General features: G+C 40.5%; 1 protein-coding gene across 2 annotated transcripts in view; it reads left to right on the top strand.

The window, feature by feature from the left end:
* Nucleotides 1–5496: 5496 nt before the first annotated feature.
* Nucleotides 5497–20410, top strand: part of LOC134193893 (kinesin-like protein KIF20A) — a 48223-nt gene continuing 33309 nt past the window's right edge. Inside the window, exons 1-5 of one of the 2 annotated variants that reach the window (XM_062662744.1) lie at nt 5497–6172; nt 9170–9388; nt 9444–9555; nt 13214–13273; nt 14899–15045. In XM_062662744.1, the coding sequence (XP_062518728.1) occupies nt 5533–6172; nt 9170–9388; nt 9444–9555; nt 13214–13273; nt 14899–15045 (1178 nt within the window). In that variant the 5' untranslated portion in view covers nt 5497–5532. The remainder of the gene's footprint in view (nt 6173–9169; nt 9389–9443; nt 9556–13213; nt 13274–14898; nt 15046–20410) is intronic. The other variant, XM_062662745.1, reaches the window with a different exon arrangement.

The raw sequence follows: 20410 nt of genomic DNA, 5'->3' as shown, positions 1-20410 counted from the left end.
CGTAAGGTGTGATATGCCAGATGTGACCGCCAATAATAATGTGTACTTTGCAGATGATCCTCCCATTAACGTCCACCTTACAAGAGTCTGTAAGTGCCCACAAGGAAAATGACGAAAACGAGTGTGAAAACAGTGGATGTGTAGCTGAGAAGCATGGTAAATCCTTATAAGCTAATCTACAGTATGTTATAGAATAAAAAATGTGTACTAAACCAAAAGAGAAGCAGCTTGCGTACTACGTCTTGCTGCCCCAGCTACAAATTTAAGAAGTGGGAATTGTATCCGGTATTGCATCATCAAAACAAACAAGAGAAGCCTCAAAGACTAAGCGAATGGAGCAGAGCTGTATATAGATAAGGCTCTGGAATGAAGCTGCCCGTCTGGCTTCCATTGCAGCTGCTACGAATTCAAAACTGGCCATCTCTGTAAGCATATACACAAATAACGAGCACATCTGAAAGCAAGACATAAGATCAACGAGAGAGAGCGAGATAGCTATTTTCAATGACACTATTCCAATGGATGAAAGTGACCCTGATGCAGTTGTAAACATTCCAGTAAAATCAAAGGCTATTTCAGGCAAGTTATACTGCCATTTTCACTTGCTTCGTATGTTCTGCAAATGCCTATCACTCTGCCATGTACTTGTGACTCTACACTTTTGCACCTTAAGGTGCAGCAAGGTAATGTAAGTGTCGGTACAACGCTTTATGCACTGTTGCTGTTAGGAAATTGCTACTTACAGTAATACATCTAGTACACCACTAACTGCATAACCTTTACAGCTTGTTCACACATTGAAGACCAAATTGTATCTCAATCCAAGAGAATTGCATTGAAAGCAGAAACTAGAGAAATTTCCCCCATTCATGCCCCACCGCCAGATACTGTCGCTGCTGCAGCAGGCAGAAGTCCTACTGTCCAGGCATAAACAGAAAGTAACAAATACATAGTATTGAGCTTAAGAAGTCAAATTAAATATCAGCAGGTGAAAAGTGCGAACGTCAGCCACTTCAATTAAGAAAAAGATTGAAGCAGAAATCAAAGCGAATTCTGTGGTAAACACAGACCCCTTTCCCACATGTATGCTTAGTGATGTGGTGCGTTATTTTGAGTCAGAGCACCAGACATGAATCAATATAAACGTGTCAAACAAAGACTGACAAGGAAAGCAATGATGAGGTACTCTATGAATTCCTGTGCTGCACCGGCCGGCCTTTATGACTTTGCAAAAATCAATTGTTCCATGACTTCTGGCTAAATTAAGTACAGCATGACTAGCATCCTGTAAAGCCTCCCTAGTAATTTGAGCATAAGACCATGTTACAGTATGATGAATGAAGGGTTTGCATTCACACTTGCATTTTATACATTTGCCTTTAGTTCACATTCATCTGGATCCAAAGCTCGCAATCTGGATATTTTAAAACCCCGCTGAATGGCTTGATGATACAATTACCCGTCCAGCGCAGCAGTTGCTAAAGCAACAACTTCCTGAGAAAGAGGACTTCAGAACATGCTGTTGTCACAACGACTGCAATTAGAAGTAGCCACTAAAAATTCAATTTAGATCCACCATATCCACAATCACTGGCTAACAACATCAAGTGATGAGGAGGGAAATGTTCATATACAATAACTAAAAACTAATCGAAATGTTAGGAGCTGCCAAATACTGGTCACTCGCCCAGCTAACAGCTGGGCTCCTGTCCACTGCTCAGGAGAACTCCTGGAGCTGGGCAGGTACTCACAGGAGCACTGGCTTGTGAAGCCAACTGTGGTGTGAGCATCCGAAGTCTCACCTGAACCCCTATGGCTGATATCACGTCACAGCTGATGTTCGCTTAGTCGCTCAGTCAAAAACCTGGTACTCATTTATAGTCCTGAGTTGAGAGAAGCAATTTTGTGTAAGTTTCTTGCCCAAGAAGTTATGCCATACCTCGCCATTACCGCACTGTGACTTGAACAATTATTATATTCACTAAGTGCAAGCACAACGCAACAAAACAAAACAACCACACACGTGACTGTAAAACACCAGCCATAGAAAATTCTAGCACGCACATGCACAGTACAAAGATTTAGACAGTTCTATATTTAATTATCTAACTATGCTAATTAGTTTACAACACTCCCACTTAATTTGAAGACTTAGTTGTGAAATTCTTCAAATCCCATCAAAACACGTAGCTTCTCAAACTGGCCAAAAGGAATAGACTTTGTAAGTAAATCACCAGCCATCTCCAATGTAGGACAATACACAATATCAATTGTACCTGTTCCAGTGCTTCTCGCATGAAATGGAAGCAAATATCAATACGCTTGGTCCTAGAGTGAGCTACTGAATTTTAAGCTAGTGCAATTGCTCCTTGGTTATCGTCCTTGACGATATCGCTTCTGCTGGCATTTGTAGATTAGCAAACAGCTTCTGGAACCATTTACACTGCCTCTTGTGCAGCTGTGCTCATGTCTACATCTTCAGCTTCTGATGTGGATAGTGCAACAACAGCCTGTTTTTACTTAGCCAACTTACTGCTCCACCAGCAATTAGAAGCATATTTCCAGTAGTTGAGTGTTTGTCATCCAGGTCACCTCCAAAATCAGCATTGGAAAATCATGTAACTGGTTTTTCATCTCTACAATACTTCAGCGCTAGGTTCATTGTTTTCTTGAGGTAGCGAAATATTCTCTTCACTGCAGTTTGTGAGCTTCTGTGGGATTAGAGCAAATTTAGAAACTGCTCCCACGTACTGCTTGTGCCATATCCGGGCGAGTGCCTTTTGCTATACAGACTACCTACCACAGATTAATATTCAACTGGATCAATAGGTTTGCTCTTGTGATCATCCTTGGCTAACTTGACATTGCAATCAGCTGGAGTGGAGTAGATACAGTTTTAGCACCTGAAAGACCAAACTTTCTGAACATCAGTGCTATATACTGTTGCTGATGTAGAATCCAGTAACAATATTCACCCAAAGACAGTAGTGAAGCTCACCCATATCTTTCATTTTAAACCAGTCAGACAAGAGTTGTTTTGTTTCCAACATGACTTCTATAACATCTGTTATAAGAATTAAATCATCAGCATAAACTGCTATAATTACTGTGTGCTCATCAAGTCGAAGGAACACGCAAGGGTCAGCACTACTCTGTGTAAATCCAGTTTGCATCATAGACTCCTTAGTGCTTGATTCCAGAATCTAGGTGCCTGCTTCAAACCATAAAGAGATCTCTTTAATGTGCAAACACAATTTTCCTTTCCTGAAACTTGGTATCCATCTGGTTGCCTCATGTAGATTTCATCAAGCTTTCCATTGAGGAACGCAGTAACTACATCCATTTGACGAACAATCATATCCTTTTGAACAGCAAGGGCCAAAAGAGTACGAATTGATGAACGCACAACAGGTGAAAAATAACGTCTCATTGAAATCAATTTCATGACTGTGAGAGTATCCCCTAGCAACCAACCTACTCTTAAATCGTACAATATTGCCTTCTCCATTGTATTTGACTTTGAGTATCCACTGACAGCCGACTGCTGTTCTCTCTTCAGGAATTTCTACCAGATCCCAGGTATCGTTCTCAATTAGAGATCGATACTCTGACTCAGTTGCCAGTTTCCATTCTCTTGCATGTGAACTACTGAGTGCTTCTTCAATCGTTTCTGGCTCAGCTATCTCTTTCACGTTGTAAGCATAATGCTTAAATGGCATCACTATGTCTGCAAATGCAGTCATAGCGGCGCCTGTAGATTCAGAATATCCATAGTAGTCTGGACATCAAATGACTCGTCTTGATCTTCAGGGTACCGCTTCTAGTTGAGATTCACCTTCAGTCATTTCATCTCCAGACACAATTAATAATTCGGGTGAGATTGAAACATCTAGCTTCATCTGCTTGTTTGAAGAGCCAAAGCTATGGGCCATGCTAAACAATCTTCTGGAGCCTGGCCAGATACTGTACTCACATAAGCCCTGACTGCGACACCAACTGTAGTGTGGGCACCCGAAGTCTCACCCGGACTCCAGTGGCTGATAAACTTTGTCGCAGTCGGGGGTCTTTTCCACCCCAGTCAAAGACCAGGTACTTATTTATACTCCTGAGTCAAGAGAGGCAATTGTGTGTGAGTTGCTTGCCCAAGGAAATTATGCCACAGCTCGCCATTACTGTGCCTTGAACTTGCAACCCTGTAGGGTTCCGAGTGTATTTACTCCATAAGATGACTCTCTAACCAACTGAGCTATACCAACACACACACACACACACACACACACACACACACACACACACACACACACACACACACACACACACACACACACACACACACACACACAGTCACTTCCACTACTAGTAATTCAATTATGATAATATCCAAAGGCGTTACAAATAAGACAATTATTGACATAATCTAAATTAAATTACTTACACAACCTAAATTTTTAATTTAATTACTAAACATAATATAAATTTTTAGAGACATGCCAACAATTTTAACCTAAGAGTAGGCCCTCCAAATTTGGCTTAGTTATATGTTCAACTGTACTTATCAACCTCTAAACCATTCAACCTCTTCTTGTTCCCTTCGAAGTTCCAGACCGTCTCCCAAAAGAAATGAGACGGTTTGGACTTCATTTCTTTCATGAGACGGTCTGGAACTTCGAGGCCATAACCGGGCGCGCAAGAGGACCTGGGTACGAGGCTATAGTAGCGCCGGCAATAGATAGAAGTAACGCGCGCAATCAAGATTGGAACCTCCGCACTATTAGCAAGTCCACAGCCAGTCTCACGTATCCAAACCTTCTTCTGCCGCTAGAGATTGTATAGTTCTACTGATAGGGGTTTTTGCTAAAACGCACGCTGACATAAACAGTAGTAGAATTTGAAAATCATGCAAGCAATGCAGATACAAGTAGCGGCTTTAGAAATTAGGACACTCCGAAGAACTGCGCAGCTTTAGTGCGCAGTCGAAATAACGAGGTCCGGTGATCGAGGATTTTGCGGAAAGTGTTTCTGCGTAGGGATGAGTGCTTCGTAAACTGTTAGGACATCAGCATCCATTGCCTTTAACGTCAAAGAATCTCACAAAACGCCAATTTCCTCGAATGTTGCCAGACGGAAATAAATTGCACGAAAAGGTCAGTCTATAGACAGTCTGTAGACAGTCTGAAAGTAGCACGATGGTTTCCACCGTTCTTGGAGCGACAGAAACAACAGCTGCTAGAGACCATTTCCGGAATGCGTCAGTAAGGCTCACGTGATCTGATGGCGCTCAAGAAACGCTTTACTTGGCTGACGAAATTCTTGGAACGGCCCCGTCATTTTTAAGTGCTTAACGTACATCTGTCGGGTTTTCTCTGAGATATGATATCGCCCAGATACCCAACTTGTAGTACGGGGTTTCAATACGAGAGAAGGCGGAGCCAGCAGCGCGGAATGACTTAAAGTGTTTACGCATGCGTAAATATCACGTGATATAATCAACGGCAAGCGGGAGATTTGAGTTTCTTGCGCGTTTTCATAGCCATGGACTCTGAAGATGTGAGGAAACGATTGGACTTTACATCAACTGATTTGGAACAGTCCCTGGATGTCTACTTGCGAGTCAAACCGCCAGAAACGGCCGTAGACGACATGTGCGTCAACATCACTTCAAGCCAAACGGTGGAAGCTAGAGCTCCGTCATCTAGTCTTGCCTACCGTAACAACACTCGGAAACGACGCCCTGCAACGTACAAGTTTTCGTTCTCACGCGTTTTTCCTCCGTCGTCTTCTCAAACCGATATGTTCCGTGCTACATGTCAACCTGTTATTGCGGCCTTGATTAGCGACATGCAGAGTTCTCTAGTTTTCTCGTTCGGCGTTACTAACAGTGGCAAAACATTTACTATCGAGGGAACACAACAAGACGCAGGAGTACTTCCCCGCTCTCTGGACGTCTTGTTCAACTCCGTTGGTCCGAGACTGATGGTGGACACAATATTTCGACCTGAAAAATATAACGATATTTCAGAGATGGATGAACAACAGTCGTTGGTAGAGAGGTCAGTGTTGAATGAGGTTTGCAGTTATTCGTCTTTGGCCGTCACTGGTGTGAGCTGTAAGACGCCTTCCGCTGACACCACATCTGTGAGACTTGGAGAACATTCAACCTCTAGTAGTGATGGTGAGTTTTATTGAATGAAATCGATGTAGCTGTCAGTCGTGAGGTTATGGAAACTGACTTATGTTAGTTTGTGTTAGACTATTGACAGACAGACAGTTAGTGGGTGCATTCACACAACGTTTCTAACCTAGGTTAACTCCAATTAATTTAGCTCCAGACGCCATTTAACAAATTGGTCTTAATTAATGGATTTGTCTAACCTAGGTTAAGGCCTGTTCACACTAGACCAGAATGGATCGCGATTCGATCGCGATCAGCAGGATCGGGATAGTGAGCATCCACACTGCACTTTGAAAATGCTATCTCTGCCTCATTTTTTGATATCACGTGACTAATGACCAATGTGTACGTGTGGCTTCTTTGCTTGTGGAAAGCGTTGATACAGCGAGGTAAGGTGAGCGAGAACAAAGGCGAGTGAGGAGTGCTAGATGTTCCGACTACACGCATAGCGTAGGTGAGGGTAACGCCCACAATTTCTAATTGGATTCAACCGATCATGATCCAGTTGCCAGTGTGGACAGGCCTTAACGCTAACCCACTTGCAAGCTAGGTTAGAACTCGGTTGCTCCGCCTATAATTAAGCCACTCCACCTTCTAAGCATAGCGAAGAATGGTGCGTTTTCTAAAATGTGCTACAAATGCTTCAAAGCTACACGGGCGCGTCTTCAGTGAAAAAGGAGAAGGAGAAGAAAAGCGTGTTGGCAACAAGAGGTCTTTTTTACTACTCTCCTAGTGTTGCTGTGCAGAATGTACAACCAGATGTTGCTTGTAAAGGTCATGTCTCTGGTGAGAGGACGAAACCCTTCAAAACTTCCAAACATTGATGGGACAACAATGACAAGATATACATAATTAGTATCTAGATTGGTTAGTGGGTCATTTCTGTGCTGTGTGAATGCTGGTCAGTGTTAACCTTTATTCAACTACCCAGTAACTACAAGTTCCATATGGTAGTGTTTACTTAGCTAGCTTAACCTAGGTTAACCTAAGGTCAGTGTGAAAGCACCCAGTGTCCGTTACAGTTACTTAAGAGTCAAACACAGATTTGGATGTGTCGTTAGCTCACTCATGGAGTAGCGAGATCATTTTCTCTTCAGCGTAAACAGAAGGTGCAGCAGCATATTATGAAGGGAAGACACAAAATTAGAGAAGTACAGCAATGAATGACTGACTGAACTGGTTACGTTTCTTTGTTGCAAACTATCCTGGGCAGAAGAACTTTTCTTCGTGTTGCAATTGGTTTCGAAAATACGACTCACGACTTTGTATGAGCGGAGCGGTGCATCTGCTGGCACTCGCAGCCTCCTCTGTTGTTCTCAGATATCCCCAAAACGTTTGTGATGAGACATGCGAGGAGTTGACAAACTTGTCTACAGATGCTGCGACAAGACAACGAAGGAAGTGCGGCTAATCATTCTGCTGTGCGTGCTGTAGACCTGTCTAGGAAAATTCGCTTAGTGGCTACAAATTGTCCAGGATGGTAAACTTACAACTGATTGCAACTGACGAAAGTGCGCTTCATATACTCTCAATAGATCTAAGTTGAACTTTCTTATGGTAACATCTGAATGCTTGTGTAATTAGATCTAGCGGCATAGCAGAGCACCCCTGTGAGTAGTGCACCCACCATACATTGTTAGGAAATGTTAGGACTAACATCTACCACAGTGGTTTCACTCAGCTAATGATGAAAATGCCCATTCTTTGTAGTTTGGGTTCATTCTGAGGCACCCTGTAAGCTGTATATGCACCTATTGTAGTACAGTTCATGTAAAAAGTGAATGAACATGATACAAAACATTATAAATGTATTTTAGTAGGAATGGCTGCACAAATCAGCAAAAAGTGAACAAACAAGTGTGGATGGTGCAATATTGTACCAAATTAGGGTGCCATGACTAACTCACCATTTCAGAAAATTATGACACAGTGTGAGTTAGTCATGGGACCGTCAATTTGGTACAGTATTGAACCATCCACACTTGCCTGTTTGCTTTTTACTGATTCGTGTAGCCATTCCTACTAAAATACATTTATAATGTTTTTGTATCTTTTGAGTATTGTGCTTTGTCAGTAAGTGGATTTTTACTTTATCAAAGATTGTTTTTTGCAAAATTCATTGATTGAGAATACTAAGTGCATATGAACTTACTTTTTGGAATGTTGTTATGAGTGAATCGGTTCCAATGCACTGGCCACTCTTCAGCAGTGCTTACAAATGTTTTGTATGTGTGCCAGTGCTAGTTTTATATGTGAACATACCTTCTTGTTACCGAATAGCATATAAGCTGGCATACAAAGATTAATTCAATACTTTTTATCCATGTGATGAGGGAGTGTGGCAACTGTGGTTAATAGGTGAAAATGTGCCTAAAACTTTTTGTCATATTTATCATAAGACACCTGGAGAAGCACCTGTTTGTACTACATAATGCCGCCCAGGTAGTCAATCAAAACAAAACAACTTGACAAAGAGAATATCAGATTTAAGCGCCAATGTTAAAAGTAAGTGACTTTCTTGTTTCCCACTATCTGCACTGTTGTTAATTAGGCAGCTTGGCAAAGGCTAGTTAGTGGTAGGTCATTGAGATGCAGTATTCGGGGTGGGAGTGAGGGTGGCAGAGAGGTTTTCAACAGGTATCATGGTTTAAAAGTGCATGTACTGTTGCTATTTGGAAGCAGCAATGGTTATGTGTGGAGTCAATTACAGCCAGTGTTAAATGTTCTTGGTTTAATCAAGCACAAATCAGCAGGTACATTTGTTTGATCAAAGTTGTTTAGCAAGCATTCCTGGCGCTACTTGGATATTTGCAGTACAGTGTATCTTCATTATATACATATTTTATCTTTACTATAATATACTTTAGTCAGTGCAGGCTGTTTAAGGAACTGAAATTACATAATCAATTTTTGAATGGAAATCAAGATTCATGTTTATTGATTATGATTAATGTGGAATGTTTTTCATCTTAGTCATGATGTTGTTTTTATGTTTAGGAGAGTTAAGCGATTTGGTGAATACTTTGCAGCATAGATCTAGAGATACAACTTGCTTGGATTTGTCTGATGCAGACTCCCAGTTTTCTGTGTTTGTCTCATATGTGGAGATATACAATGAGTGCTTGTATGATCTACTTGATGTTATACCAAAGAAACAGCAGGAAAGACGAGCTCTTCCACTGAGTGAAGACAAGTCAGGAAACATCTATGTGAAATGTGAGTGCAGAGACATCAGGTTGGTATTAAAGCTGTGCAAACGTGTTTGTATTAGATTTAAGAAGAATAAATGTCATGTCTGCTGATGATGCTCTTCGAGCAGTGGCCTTGGGTAGGAAGAACCGTCACGTTGTTGCTACGTTGTTCAATGAGCATTCCAGTAGGAGGTATGTATCAGTTTGGATGTCAGATCAAATTTTAGTTGGCCATTTCTGGACCTGACAAGTTGATAGTCTGATTTGAATTGGTAATTGCCCTTGTTGCCTATTTGTTGGTTGCAGTTGCAAGCTTTTGATAAGCCAATGTGCATGTTTCTATTTGCATTAGTTGGTTGGTTGTTTGTTTGCTTTTTTGTTTGTTTGTGTGTGCAACTGTGCATTCGTGCTGTGTGGATTATAATTTTTTGTGATTAAACATTTTTCAGTTTAACTGGGGATTTTAAATGGACATTGGGCACTCAAATGTCAACATTTGGCCACTTCGCTGAATTCAAAGCATTGAACAACTTCCATGCAGTTTTCTAGTTTGGCTATTTTGAGTTTGGCCGGACACAAGGCATAATGATCGGACAATCCGAGATGTACTTATACTTTTAACAGTAAATATAATAAATAAACCGGAACTGCTAGGTGAAGCAATGTCAACGCCTACTACGGCTTCATCCAGCTACCGATTCATCAGAGTGACTTCAGCTCACAGCACCTCTTGTTGACCTTGTGATAGACGCCAATCTTCCTCAAATGGAGCGATAGAGCGCACAAAACTATCAGTATAGTATACTGCTGTCTGCAAAATAGTGGGCCATCACTCTTCTGGGACTTTGCAAAAAATAGGCGTATCAGTTGTCAGTTAGAGTTGTTCCTGGACGGAACTGTCGGAATCAGTTTGAACTGTTCAACAGTTTCAGAACTAAATCGAACACGAATTCCAGCAGTTCTGGTAGTTCTACGACTGACGGAACTGCAAATTGATTGCTCTCCTAGAAATGAGATGTTCTGCGGCTTCGACTGATATGAAGGTCGTCTCTCCAGAACGCGGCCTAGCGAAATTAGGTCCAAGTCAATGTGCATATATTACTCGTGGCAAAATTACTTGTTGTTGCAGACAAGCTCCAGCGATAAAGCTTTTCTTTGGCTTACGAATGCGCTTGTCATGTCACGACCTGTGTAGGCATGGTATGTGTACCCTGGCAAGGCTAAATAAATTTTTTTGCCTAATGCCTTTACTATTTGTATTATGTTGATTTAGCGACAGCGATGCTTTGTACCCTTAAAGAACAAGAGAGTCGCTGGTATATTGTAACTATGAGCACTTGTGATAACGGTTACATCAGTGTCCGGTGGCGATATGCATGGTTATATGATGTTGTGACCAACTGTATGGGCATGGAAAGCATGTAGAATCAAGCATGTTACATTGTATCTGCTGCTTTGTGGTGACATTGCAACTTTGGCACAATCACCGTGTTCAACCAGGCATTTGGTTCACACAGTATTCACAAGCATTCTGTACCAGCTGTCCAAAAGATGTATCTGTCATTGTTTCTCAAAGCTCGGGCAATGTAATTGTGAGAAGACCATGCAATGGCGAGAAAATGAAGTATATGTCGGTCTTGTTCTATGAATTTGTCAGGAATTTTTACACTGGACAGGTGTCTTCCGACAAAATCCAGACACGAACAAATTCTAGCACTTTTGCTCTCGTTCAACGTTCATGCACCAGCTGCAGTATTGATAGGTGAGAAAGTCAACTCGAGATCCAGGAGTGCTCAGATACGTTATTAGTGTAAAACATCTGTTCTGCAATGCCATAAAATGTTAGTGTTGCATGAGTTTTAGTTTGTAACAGCTCCATTGCATCGATCATAGCGGTTACCCAGGGTAGATGGTGGAATGTCATCTAGGGAATCGATGCTGGTTTTCTCCAGAATTTCTAAGACTGGTAGATTTTTGTGTGTTTCATGGCCTTCGTCACCTGTTGCTAACGACTTTGGAATTGCATGGACCAAGTTTGTAGTTGAACTTTCCTATCTAGGAACCTTGACTGAGCAATTACAACCATTCCTGTAAATAACCCTGGATCAGCTTCTAGAGACACTTGCTATGTCGACTTTATGGCACAAGGTCTTCAACATGGTTGGGTCAGCTTTGTCTGACTCAAGTGATCATACAAACTTATTGAAGATATGGTTCTTGATAAAGTTTTCTAAGCTTTTTTCTCACAAATTTCTTTCTCCTATTTTTGAGCTTTTCAAGCATTTGCATTTGGCTGATTCAGCATTTATCTGGCTGAGACAACATAGTTGTAGTTGAGTGTAACTTAAATTCTAGTTTCATCGCGTCCGAAAGGGGAGGAGCTGGTTAGACTAGGCTCAGTCAATCATTATCTGAATGAGTCAACAACATCTGTCTGAGTCAACTAGCTGAGTTAAATTACATATATATTGTTACACAGCTAGGCTTATTCAAGTACTCTGTTGCATTAGTATGAAAGGTTTACGGAAGCTTGCAGGTGCGGTACAGCAAAATGGCAGTACTTCCAAGTTCCAGATAAGGTAGTTACACCCATTCAAACTTCTAGTTCTGTTGTGAAAAATCAGAGTAAAGCCCAGTTCACAGTACGACGCTGATGCCGATGTTTGATGCTGATGCTGATGCTGGAATAGAAATGAATTCTATTCCAGTGTCAAAGTCAACATCAAAGGATGCCGCCTGTGTCATGGCGGTGTCTTTGATGTTGACGCTCAGCTGAGCGTCAGCGTCGATACTGTGAACCAGGCTTAATTAAACTCTTACATGTATTTATGGCTTCATGTGTGGAATCAGCGATTCTTGCAGATTGCATGCTATCTAGGTGGCAAGCACAGTGATGCTTTACGATAACAATGAATTTCTTGGCTGCTGAAAACCGTCAAGTTTTTGGGGTGCCAAATGATTGCTTATGCTTCACAACCAATCGGCATAGCCTACTAGGCCTTTTTGCATTATGGGAGGAGGATGTACTAAGTTTCTAGCAGAAAAAAACAGAACCAACACAAATAGAACAGCAAGTAGTTCAAAACAGGAAAAGGATGATGTGTTGCGCTTGTGTATAATAACAAACTCAATGCAGGAGCCTATTCCTTCAGTTGCAGTAGCGCTACTGTTCAAAGATGTTATGAAACAGATATGCTATAGAGGTGTACAAGTGAGAGCGTTGCAGCATCACAGTTACTCACCCCAAATAATGCCCTCCCTATGGAAGTTTTCGGAACTCATCCAAATGTTGATAGTCACTATATCTAGGATGGCCTGGCGGTGTCAATATACAATCTCATTTGGGCTCTTACTCTATCTTGGCTCAGAAGCACTAGTGCAAAAATGAATAGCATTGCTGAAATCTCCTGCTTTTCTTCTCTATGTGTGTTACGTTTCAATCTCTAAAACCATTTGGCTTATTTTTACTGCATATTGTTTGTTGTTTTGGTACTGACTGACATTGCATTGTTTGTGTGACAATCGATCCATGCTAATGGTTCTAGTCAGCTGACACATGTACACAAACATATGCGCGCACACACTTGAACCTGAACCTGAGTTTTAGCCATACTCACTACAAGTTTAGGCCTAGCAGAACTGAGTGCCAGGCATGATAGTTTTAGCCAAGTGAACCAAAGCATTTAGCGATTTTAAGTCTTGTTGTACGGTATCAACCCAGCATAGTGATACACCTAGAATTGTTCTGATACATCTGATGTGGGTGACAACGGTTTAATATGCTCATGGTCTTGCATCATATAACTCTACTTATGGAATCATTGTTGTAATGATATTGCTTCTCTTGTAGTCACTGTATGTTCACCATCTATTTGATTAAAACGACTGCTGGGAAGAATGCTGTTAGTCAGTAAGTATCCATTTGCTCATTTTCTATTTGTATCTATGTCGTGTGATTTTTATGAGAGTCTCAGAGCTTGTTCACACCAAGGCGTTAGTACACTCACGCCACTCGTTCACACCGGTCCTAATCATGATTAGTGTAACGCCATTCTAACACCATTCTAATGCCGTAGAGAGCAGTATTACAACCACATTAGTGGCGTTAGTGGTTGCACGTGACTTTGGCACGTGAGGTAGTATACAAGAAGAGCATGCCACCGATGTTTCCGATGTTGTGTTGTATGTTTAAACATACAACCGCAGCAACAACATGGCGACGTATACAGAAGTGCAGCCAGATGTCCATTATGTACATGTCTGTACATGTGACAACTTCCTGCCGTCCCTGAAGGAGCTGCCGGAAAAAGCAAACTAATATTTTCCTCTTCAAAATCTAAAGCAATGGATTCGTCAAGACAATTCACTCGAATTCTTGCCGGATATGGTGGATGAAAAACCTGTCGAGGCTAATTAGACTCACGTGCCCACGTGATTTACTAAGCATAGTTAGCGGTGTGAACGCGCTTAGATTAATGTTGGCCTAATCATAGTTAGCCTAATCATAGTTAGTCCAGATGTCGGTGTGAACAAGCTCTCAGTCTTTGTTACAATCAAATGTTTAGTTTAGTTTTAGATAACATGCTAAAAGGTTGATTATGGCACTTGAATCTCTTTGTTTGCATGATTTGTATTATGATGAGCTTATAGGATCGCGATGGCTTATTCAATTCTGTGCATAAATAACACTATTAGCAATATAGTTTTTGACTTGGTCATGTACAGGACTAGAGAATGAGTAGGGTAGGATGAATGATCTGTGGGACAGTTTTAGATACTACTGTCGTTTTTGCATAAGCTTTGTTTATTATGTACTACTAATTTGCAAAGATGAAAATAATATTTGCATCACAATGAATTTAGTAATGAATGACCTAATTGCTAAACAGGCCTGATTTTCTTGAATGTACCTCCACGAACATATGGGCACTGTGATTGTCATACCTCAAACTACAAGTTTGACAGTTTTAGATTGAGTCAGTGTTGTTTGTTGTTTGTTGTTGTGTGTTTGCTTTATGCAAAGCAATATGCTACAGTTTGTTACACCAAGTCTCATAGATTTTAGACTTTCACAAGCACCTCCTGTATTGCACATGTCTTTTTTGTGTTTATGTACATCAGTGGCACGTTGTTCTTGCTTGTTGAGAATTTGCATTTCATTTTGAGGAGTAGACTTTGAAATTACAAGCAACAGATGATGGTTTTATAGCTTTAAACGTGGTAACAGAACACTACAATGCTATAAAAATGCATGATCTCATATGAGCACCTCTTTTGTCTGTTGAATTATTGTGAATAGGAAAGCAGCTCCCTACAAATCAGTTTCGTGTAGACACGATTGATCGATGATGCATGTAGAGCATGGTGTGGTGACTAGCTGTAGCTTTTTGTGTATGTCATGACATTGTACGCTGTTTAGATGTTTCCAGTAGCAGACAACTTTGGTTTAGGGGTTGCATGTTTGTATACATAACGGCATGTACACGTGTTCTTACGTTATCTTACTATCATACAGAGCATTGTCTGTGATTATAGGATATCATTTGTTGACCTGGCTGGATCTGAACGGACGCCAAAGATTTCGGTGGCAAAGACAAGAGTGAAAGAGTCAGGAAACATCAACAAATCACTGCTAACTTTAAAAAACTGCATCACAACCATTCGTTATAACAACAATCACAGGTTAATAACTGTTATAATGTCATGAAGTTTAAATATGTAGCACTGTTTCATACATATTTATGGTGCTGGATGAAAGTCTGAAGAGGACTTCTAAAACATTATGACTTAATAGCTGGCAGGTTATTAGTCAGCTTGTAATTAGCAACACAAAGGTGCTTGCTGACAAATTCAAATGCACGTGCAGACACACCCACGCAAACTAGAAATCGTGCCTTTATTCACACATTTATCATTTACCAGTTTGAGATTGCTGTCGAACGACAAAGCGATTTCTTGATTTTTTCCTTGTTGTACGTGACCCGAAAATGGGTCTGGAACTTCGAGGTCAGCAGCTATCATGCATGATAGATATGCTCAATCCGCATTGTCGGCGGCATCCGACACCTTTCTGTGGCTACTTTCATGCTCCGAGGTTCGGATGCCATCGTGATAGTGCACGATAATGCTCTGGTTTCCACCCATTTCCGAGTCCCATGCAAGAAGAAAACGATCGAGAAAGCGCTTTGTCGTTCAAAAACAAGCTATTTCAAGATTGTCAATGAAAAATGTGTGGATAAAGAACCTAACACACTTGTTGCTAGCTTTCTCGAAATGTCAAGTACGAGGAGCAAAACTGTCGTGTCGGACAAGAACGCAATTCGCATTTCTTTTTGTACTAGGAATAAAGGCTGTATGTCATAGAATGTGGTGCACCCAGGTCCCTAGGATGTTAGCTTGCTCAGCTTCATTAGGACACAACTTGAAATTGTGGCATGTTTTCAAGTTTGTGTGGGTCTGTCTGCACGTGCGTGGTGAATCGTGAGTGGGCACCTTTAAAGGGGAAATCTCACCAAATACTAAACCTGGTTGAAAGAATGGTACAAGGCCTAGTGTCTTCCTGCAGGAAGCTTACTGTTCAGCCAGCCACAGAAGCAGAGAAAGGGCAACGAGTTGTTCGGGTGATTCCTCGTATGTAGCACGAAGTGTACTCTCTGCCTTCGTTTGGAAGTAACTACTTTAGGTTTACCATACCAAGTGCTTCTAACACACCCAAAATGCAGCAAGACATAATCTATGAACTAATCTAAGAAGGGTCTCCTTTTGAGGCTCCATGGTGTATTGACACAGTCGATACTTGCGTGATAAGTTTGGAGTCCCAGTTTGCTTTAGCCAATAATCACAACTTCCCACCATATGTCTCACAATCCTTACCTTGAAAAGTTCATAGGTATCCAGTATTCGAAATTCTCAAAATTTTCTACTCGCCAAAGTACAAGCCTTGGAGTCCCAGTGCGTGCATAAATTAATATTATATTAATATATTTTAGTAACTGGTACAATTACAATAAAAATAAGTAAAACTATGATAGATACACACTTCCCATTTTAATTAATTATTTATTAATTAACAAGCTAGCTATGTCTAAAAGTTAGTAGTGGTTGTGTAACAGAATCTGCAGTAATTACTAGACTATACTTATGTGTATTACTTTGTTTACAACAAAAAAGTGCATTACGTTTTATCCTTGTGCTTGTCATCAATCTTGATTCTTTTGTTGTAGACGATTTTTCTTGCCATAAGGTCCAATATAAAGACGCCTCTTAAGTTTTCCCAATTTTGACCATATAGAAATTAATAGCCTATGTAGGATCAAACTAAATTTAGAACTGACCACGGTGTCCACATTTCCATCATGATCTATTAGACTAACCTAAACTAACCATGCACAAAAGCTCTATACCACTGTTTTTATATAGATTCATGAACATCTACAATGTAAAAGTTTATCTTAGATTCTTGAGCAATACTGTAAATCCAGGTGGACTGCAATATACATGTAGCTGTGTGCAAGCCCTTGTGTGCTTTTGACCCTAGGAGTAGATTCAGACTAGATTGAATTTGCTACCAACATTTGGCTATGAAACTATCTACTCCCTTACAACTCACTGCATATATTTTAGGCGACATGATGATATTGCATTGGAAGAACCTACAGGTGAATTTGAACAGACAGATAGGTAATAGCATTTAGGCCTAGATGACAAGAGTGTGGTACTGCAAGGACTCAGAAAACATCACTAGGCATATCTGGTTTGACAAGAAGGATTGCAGGTTTGCAGTCACATTCTTTGTGTATGCAAGAGAAGTGTAAATGCGATTGCGGTTTCAGCAGCTGTTTTAAGTAACTATCTTTTCCCACAATACAATATAAATGGACAATTTAGATGCGATTCTGACAGCCAACATCCACTTTTCAATGCTTATGTACACAATTAGCCCTATAGGATACGTAAACTCAACATCTCCTGACTACAATTCTCAACACGCCTGCCCACTTCTCTGCTAATCTCTGGCGAGTGGACAGCTACCTTCTAGTCGCCAACTTCGATTTGGACTCGCCACTGGCAAGTAGGCGAGTGGGAATTTCAAACACTGGTATCGGTCTTCCTTGCTAACCAACAATCAGAGTAACAGAGTTACTCTTGTGGCACATACGGGTACTAAACACGCTCACACATGTAATTTCAATACTTTATTTGTTTTTACGGTAAACATCTGCAGTAAACTGTTGCAAAGGGTTGTGTCATGAAGTGACTGACAGCTTTCTTCCCAGAGATTGTTGATTTTGGTGAGAGTTTTCCTTTAAATGAATTGAATTTTGATTATTTATATTTCTCATTCATTGCCAGTGGCTAACAGAGAAAATTTGTCATGAGATCAAATTTTGTGAATCAGTGCATTGATTCTAACTAAAATGGTTGAAGTTCTCTGCAATGGTTTTCTGTTGGTTATTTAATCTGAAATATAGGTATGGATGTATTATGTAAATGTTCACTATGATTGGAGATGCAATAATTCTATTAGCTTATCGCAACTTTAATTCAAAGCAATCTTATGACATCATAATTTAGAAACAATTTTTGATGTTAAAATGTTGACTTTGCAGTAGCCTCAAATTTCCAGACCAGAGAGCGCAAAGCAAAATGCAACTCTAGTCTGGACCAGAACGGTACTAAAATGATTTTGGAAATAGCCTTCTAAGTCAATCAGCGTCTTAGGTCAGGAATGTTGGCTCTAAATTCTGATTGGTTTAGCAGTAATTGGTTGCCTTAAGTGCACACCAGAGGCTCCAAGTGCATGCCAGAGTCGTGAATAGAGACTAGACTCTGGTGCATGCATGCGTCTTAGTTTTAAGTAGTTTCAGTTCCAGCTCTTCGATCTTCAAGCTTACAGGGACAGGACATGCACAGCAGGCTAGCTTTGCTAGACCATCAACTTTGACAATTGAACTGGTCGAGTGGTAGTCTCGCTAGTCTACAGAATCAACAGTCGTCATTTCATGCTGTCCACCAAGATATCATTGCAAGCACGGCAGACATCTCTTTTTTGGTCGTGAGATCTCATGGCATCTAGAAATGATATGTTTGCATGTGTATCTATTGAACTAGGTAAGATGACCCTGTGCTGTTAGACTACCATTAACATCACTTTTTTGATAAGTACTTCTGAAATCATTTTAGTATCGTTTTGGTCCAGACTAGAGTCTTCTCTGGTCTGGAAGTTCAAGGCTAACTTTGCAGGTGCTCTTTCTTATTTTCAGGGCCATTCATGATTGACATGCAGAAATTGAAAATTATTTTTATATGATAGTTCTAAAGGTGTGTATACCGGGAAAAAGTAATAGAGATTTTTAAAATCAAGGTTTCTATTTAAAAATTGCACAACATTGCCAAAATTATGTTGAACTAGCAGTCAACAAGAATATAAAATTTTTGGGTTGGTTGACTGATTTACGTTTTGCTGTTTGAAACAAGGGAGAGGTTTTACACAATGCTGATCTTTCTTCAATTGTCAATGCTATTTACAAGTAACAACCATTTTAAGAAAACCGGAACAATTCATATGGTTGAAGTGGACACAAGAGATTTATCTTATCTTTCTTAGTCAAATTAAAATTAGGCAAATGCTGACTTGTTTTCAACAATACACAATACTGTAAATCCACAAATTTAGTACTCATAATTTTAGTACAGGACATCGATAGTGTACTGTAGCCGAATTCAAGTGCATCTATCTATAAATTTTAGTATTCATGTCATTTTAGTACAACCAGGTATCTGTACGGAAATAACGAAAATTTCATGAGTACGAAAATTTCTGGATTTACAGTAGGGTATTTCCTTTTGCAGATGAGCACTACGGCAACTGGATGCTCCAGCATAGTTAAAAATGTGCGGTGGCATAGACTGCAGTAAAATATACTGCCATTTTGTTTGTATCTTGAAGCTGATCTACATAAGGAATAAGAGCGCTGACATAGTTTAGTTTTTAACTTTCAGCAAATCATAATGTGACTTCCGTATTGTCGCAAATAAAAGCCGACCTCAAATACAAGCCGATTTTGAATAAAAGCCGAAAATGAAAGACCTTGTGCTGTGTCGGCATGCACATGCAGAGTTCAATGCCACCGTCGTGATGATGAAGATTCAGCACGCTTTTGAAACTGGCGTTTCATGGTAGTCATGTCTGTATATCTTGATGAACCTTGCTTTTTCAGGTGGTAGATGGTTGTCATGTCTAGACCCTAATGAGTTTGAATGATGTAGCCTGTCTTGAATATAAGCTTAAAGGAACATTTCGGAGATATGCGTTAGCTGCTGGCTCCGCCTTCGCTCACTAATGGGAAATCTGTACTAACCAAGTTGGGTATCTGGGCGCTATCTCAGAGCAAACCCGACAGATGTACGTTAAGAACGTTTAAAACTTAAAAACTGACGGGGGGGGGGGCGTTTCAAGCACTTCGTCTACCAAGTGAAATGTTTTTTTGCACCATGAGGTCATGTGAGCCTTACTGACACAATCACATTCCCGGAAATGGTCTCTCTGTTGTTTCCGTCGCTCCAAGAACGGTGGAAATCGTCATGCTACTTTAGACTGTCTACAGACTGACCTTCGATTTATTTCCTTCCGGCAACATTCGAAAGAATTGGTGTTTTGTGAGATTCTTTGGTGTTAATGGCAGTGGATGCTCGTAGATCATGTTCGAACAGTTTATGAAGCACTCATTCGTATGCAGGAACACTTTCTGTGAACTCCCTCGATCACCGGACTTCACTATTTCAGCTGTACACTAAAGCTGCGCAGTTCTCCGGAGTGTTCCTTTAATTGTCTTAGAGGGTAACTGCAACACAAAAATATAAAAATATGTTGGAAATTGATAGTTCTAGTTGCATACATGACAGGAAATATAGTTTTAGATTTTTGAGCTAGGTCTTCGCTGAGAAATAGCAGGTCAAAGTTGCTTCTGGTTCTTCAAGTTCCGGCAACGGGCGTGGTGTAGTGTACACATCACAGAGGGGAGACTCCACGCTAACGTGTACTGTA

This window comes from Corticium candelabrum, chromosome 18 (genome assembly GCF_963422355.1).
Source record: "Corticium candelabrum chromosome 18, ooCorCand1.1, whole genome shotgun sequence".
Taxonomy (NCBI): Eukaryota; Metazoa; Porifera; class Homoscleromorpha; order Homosclerophorida; family Plakinidae; genus Corticium; species Corticium candelabrum.
The sequence above is the reverse complement of the archived record's forward strand: the minus strand, read 5'-3'. Positions and strand labels throughout refer to the sequence as shown.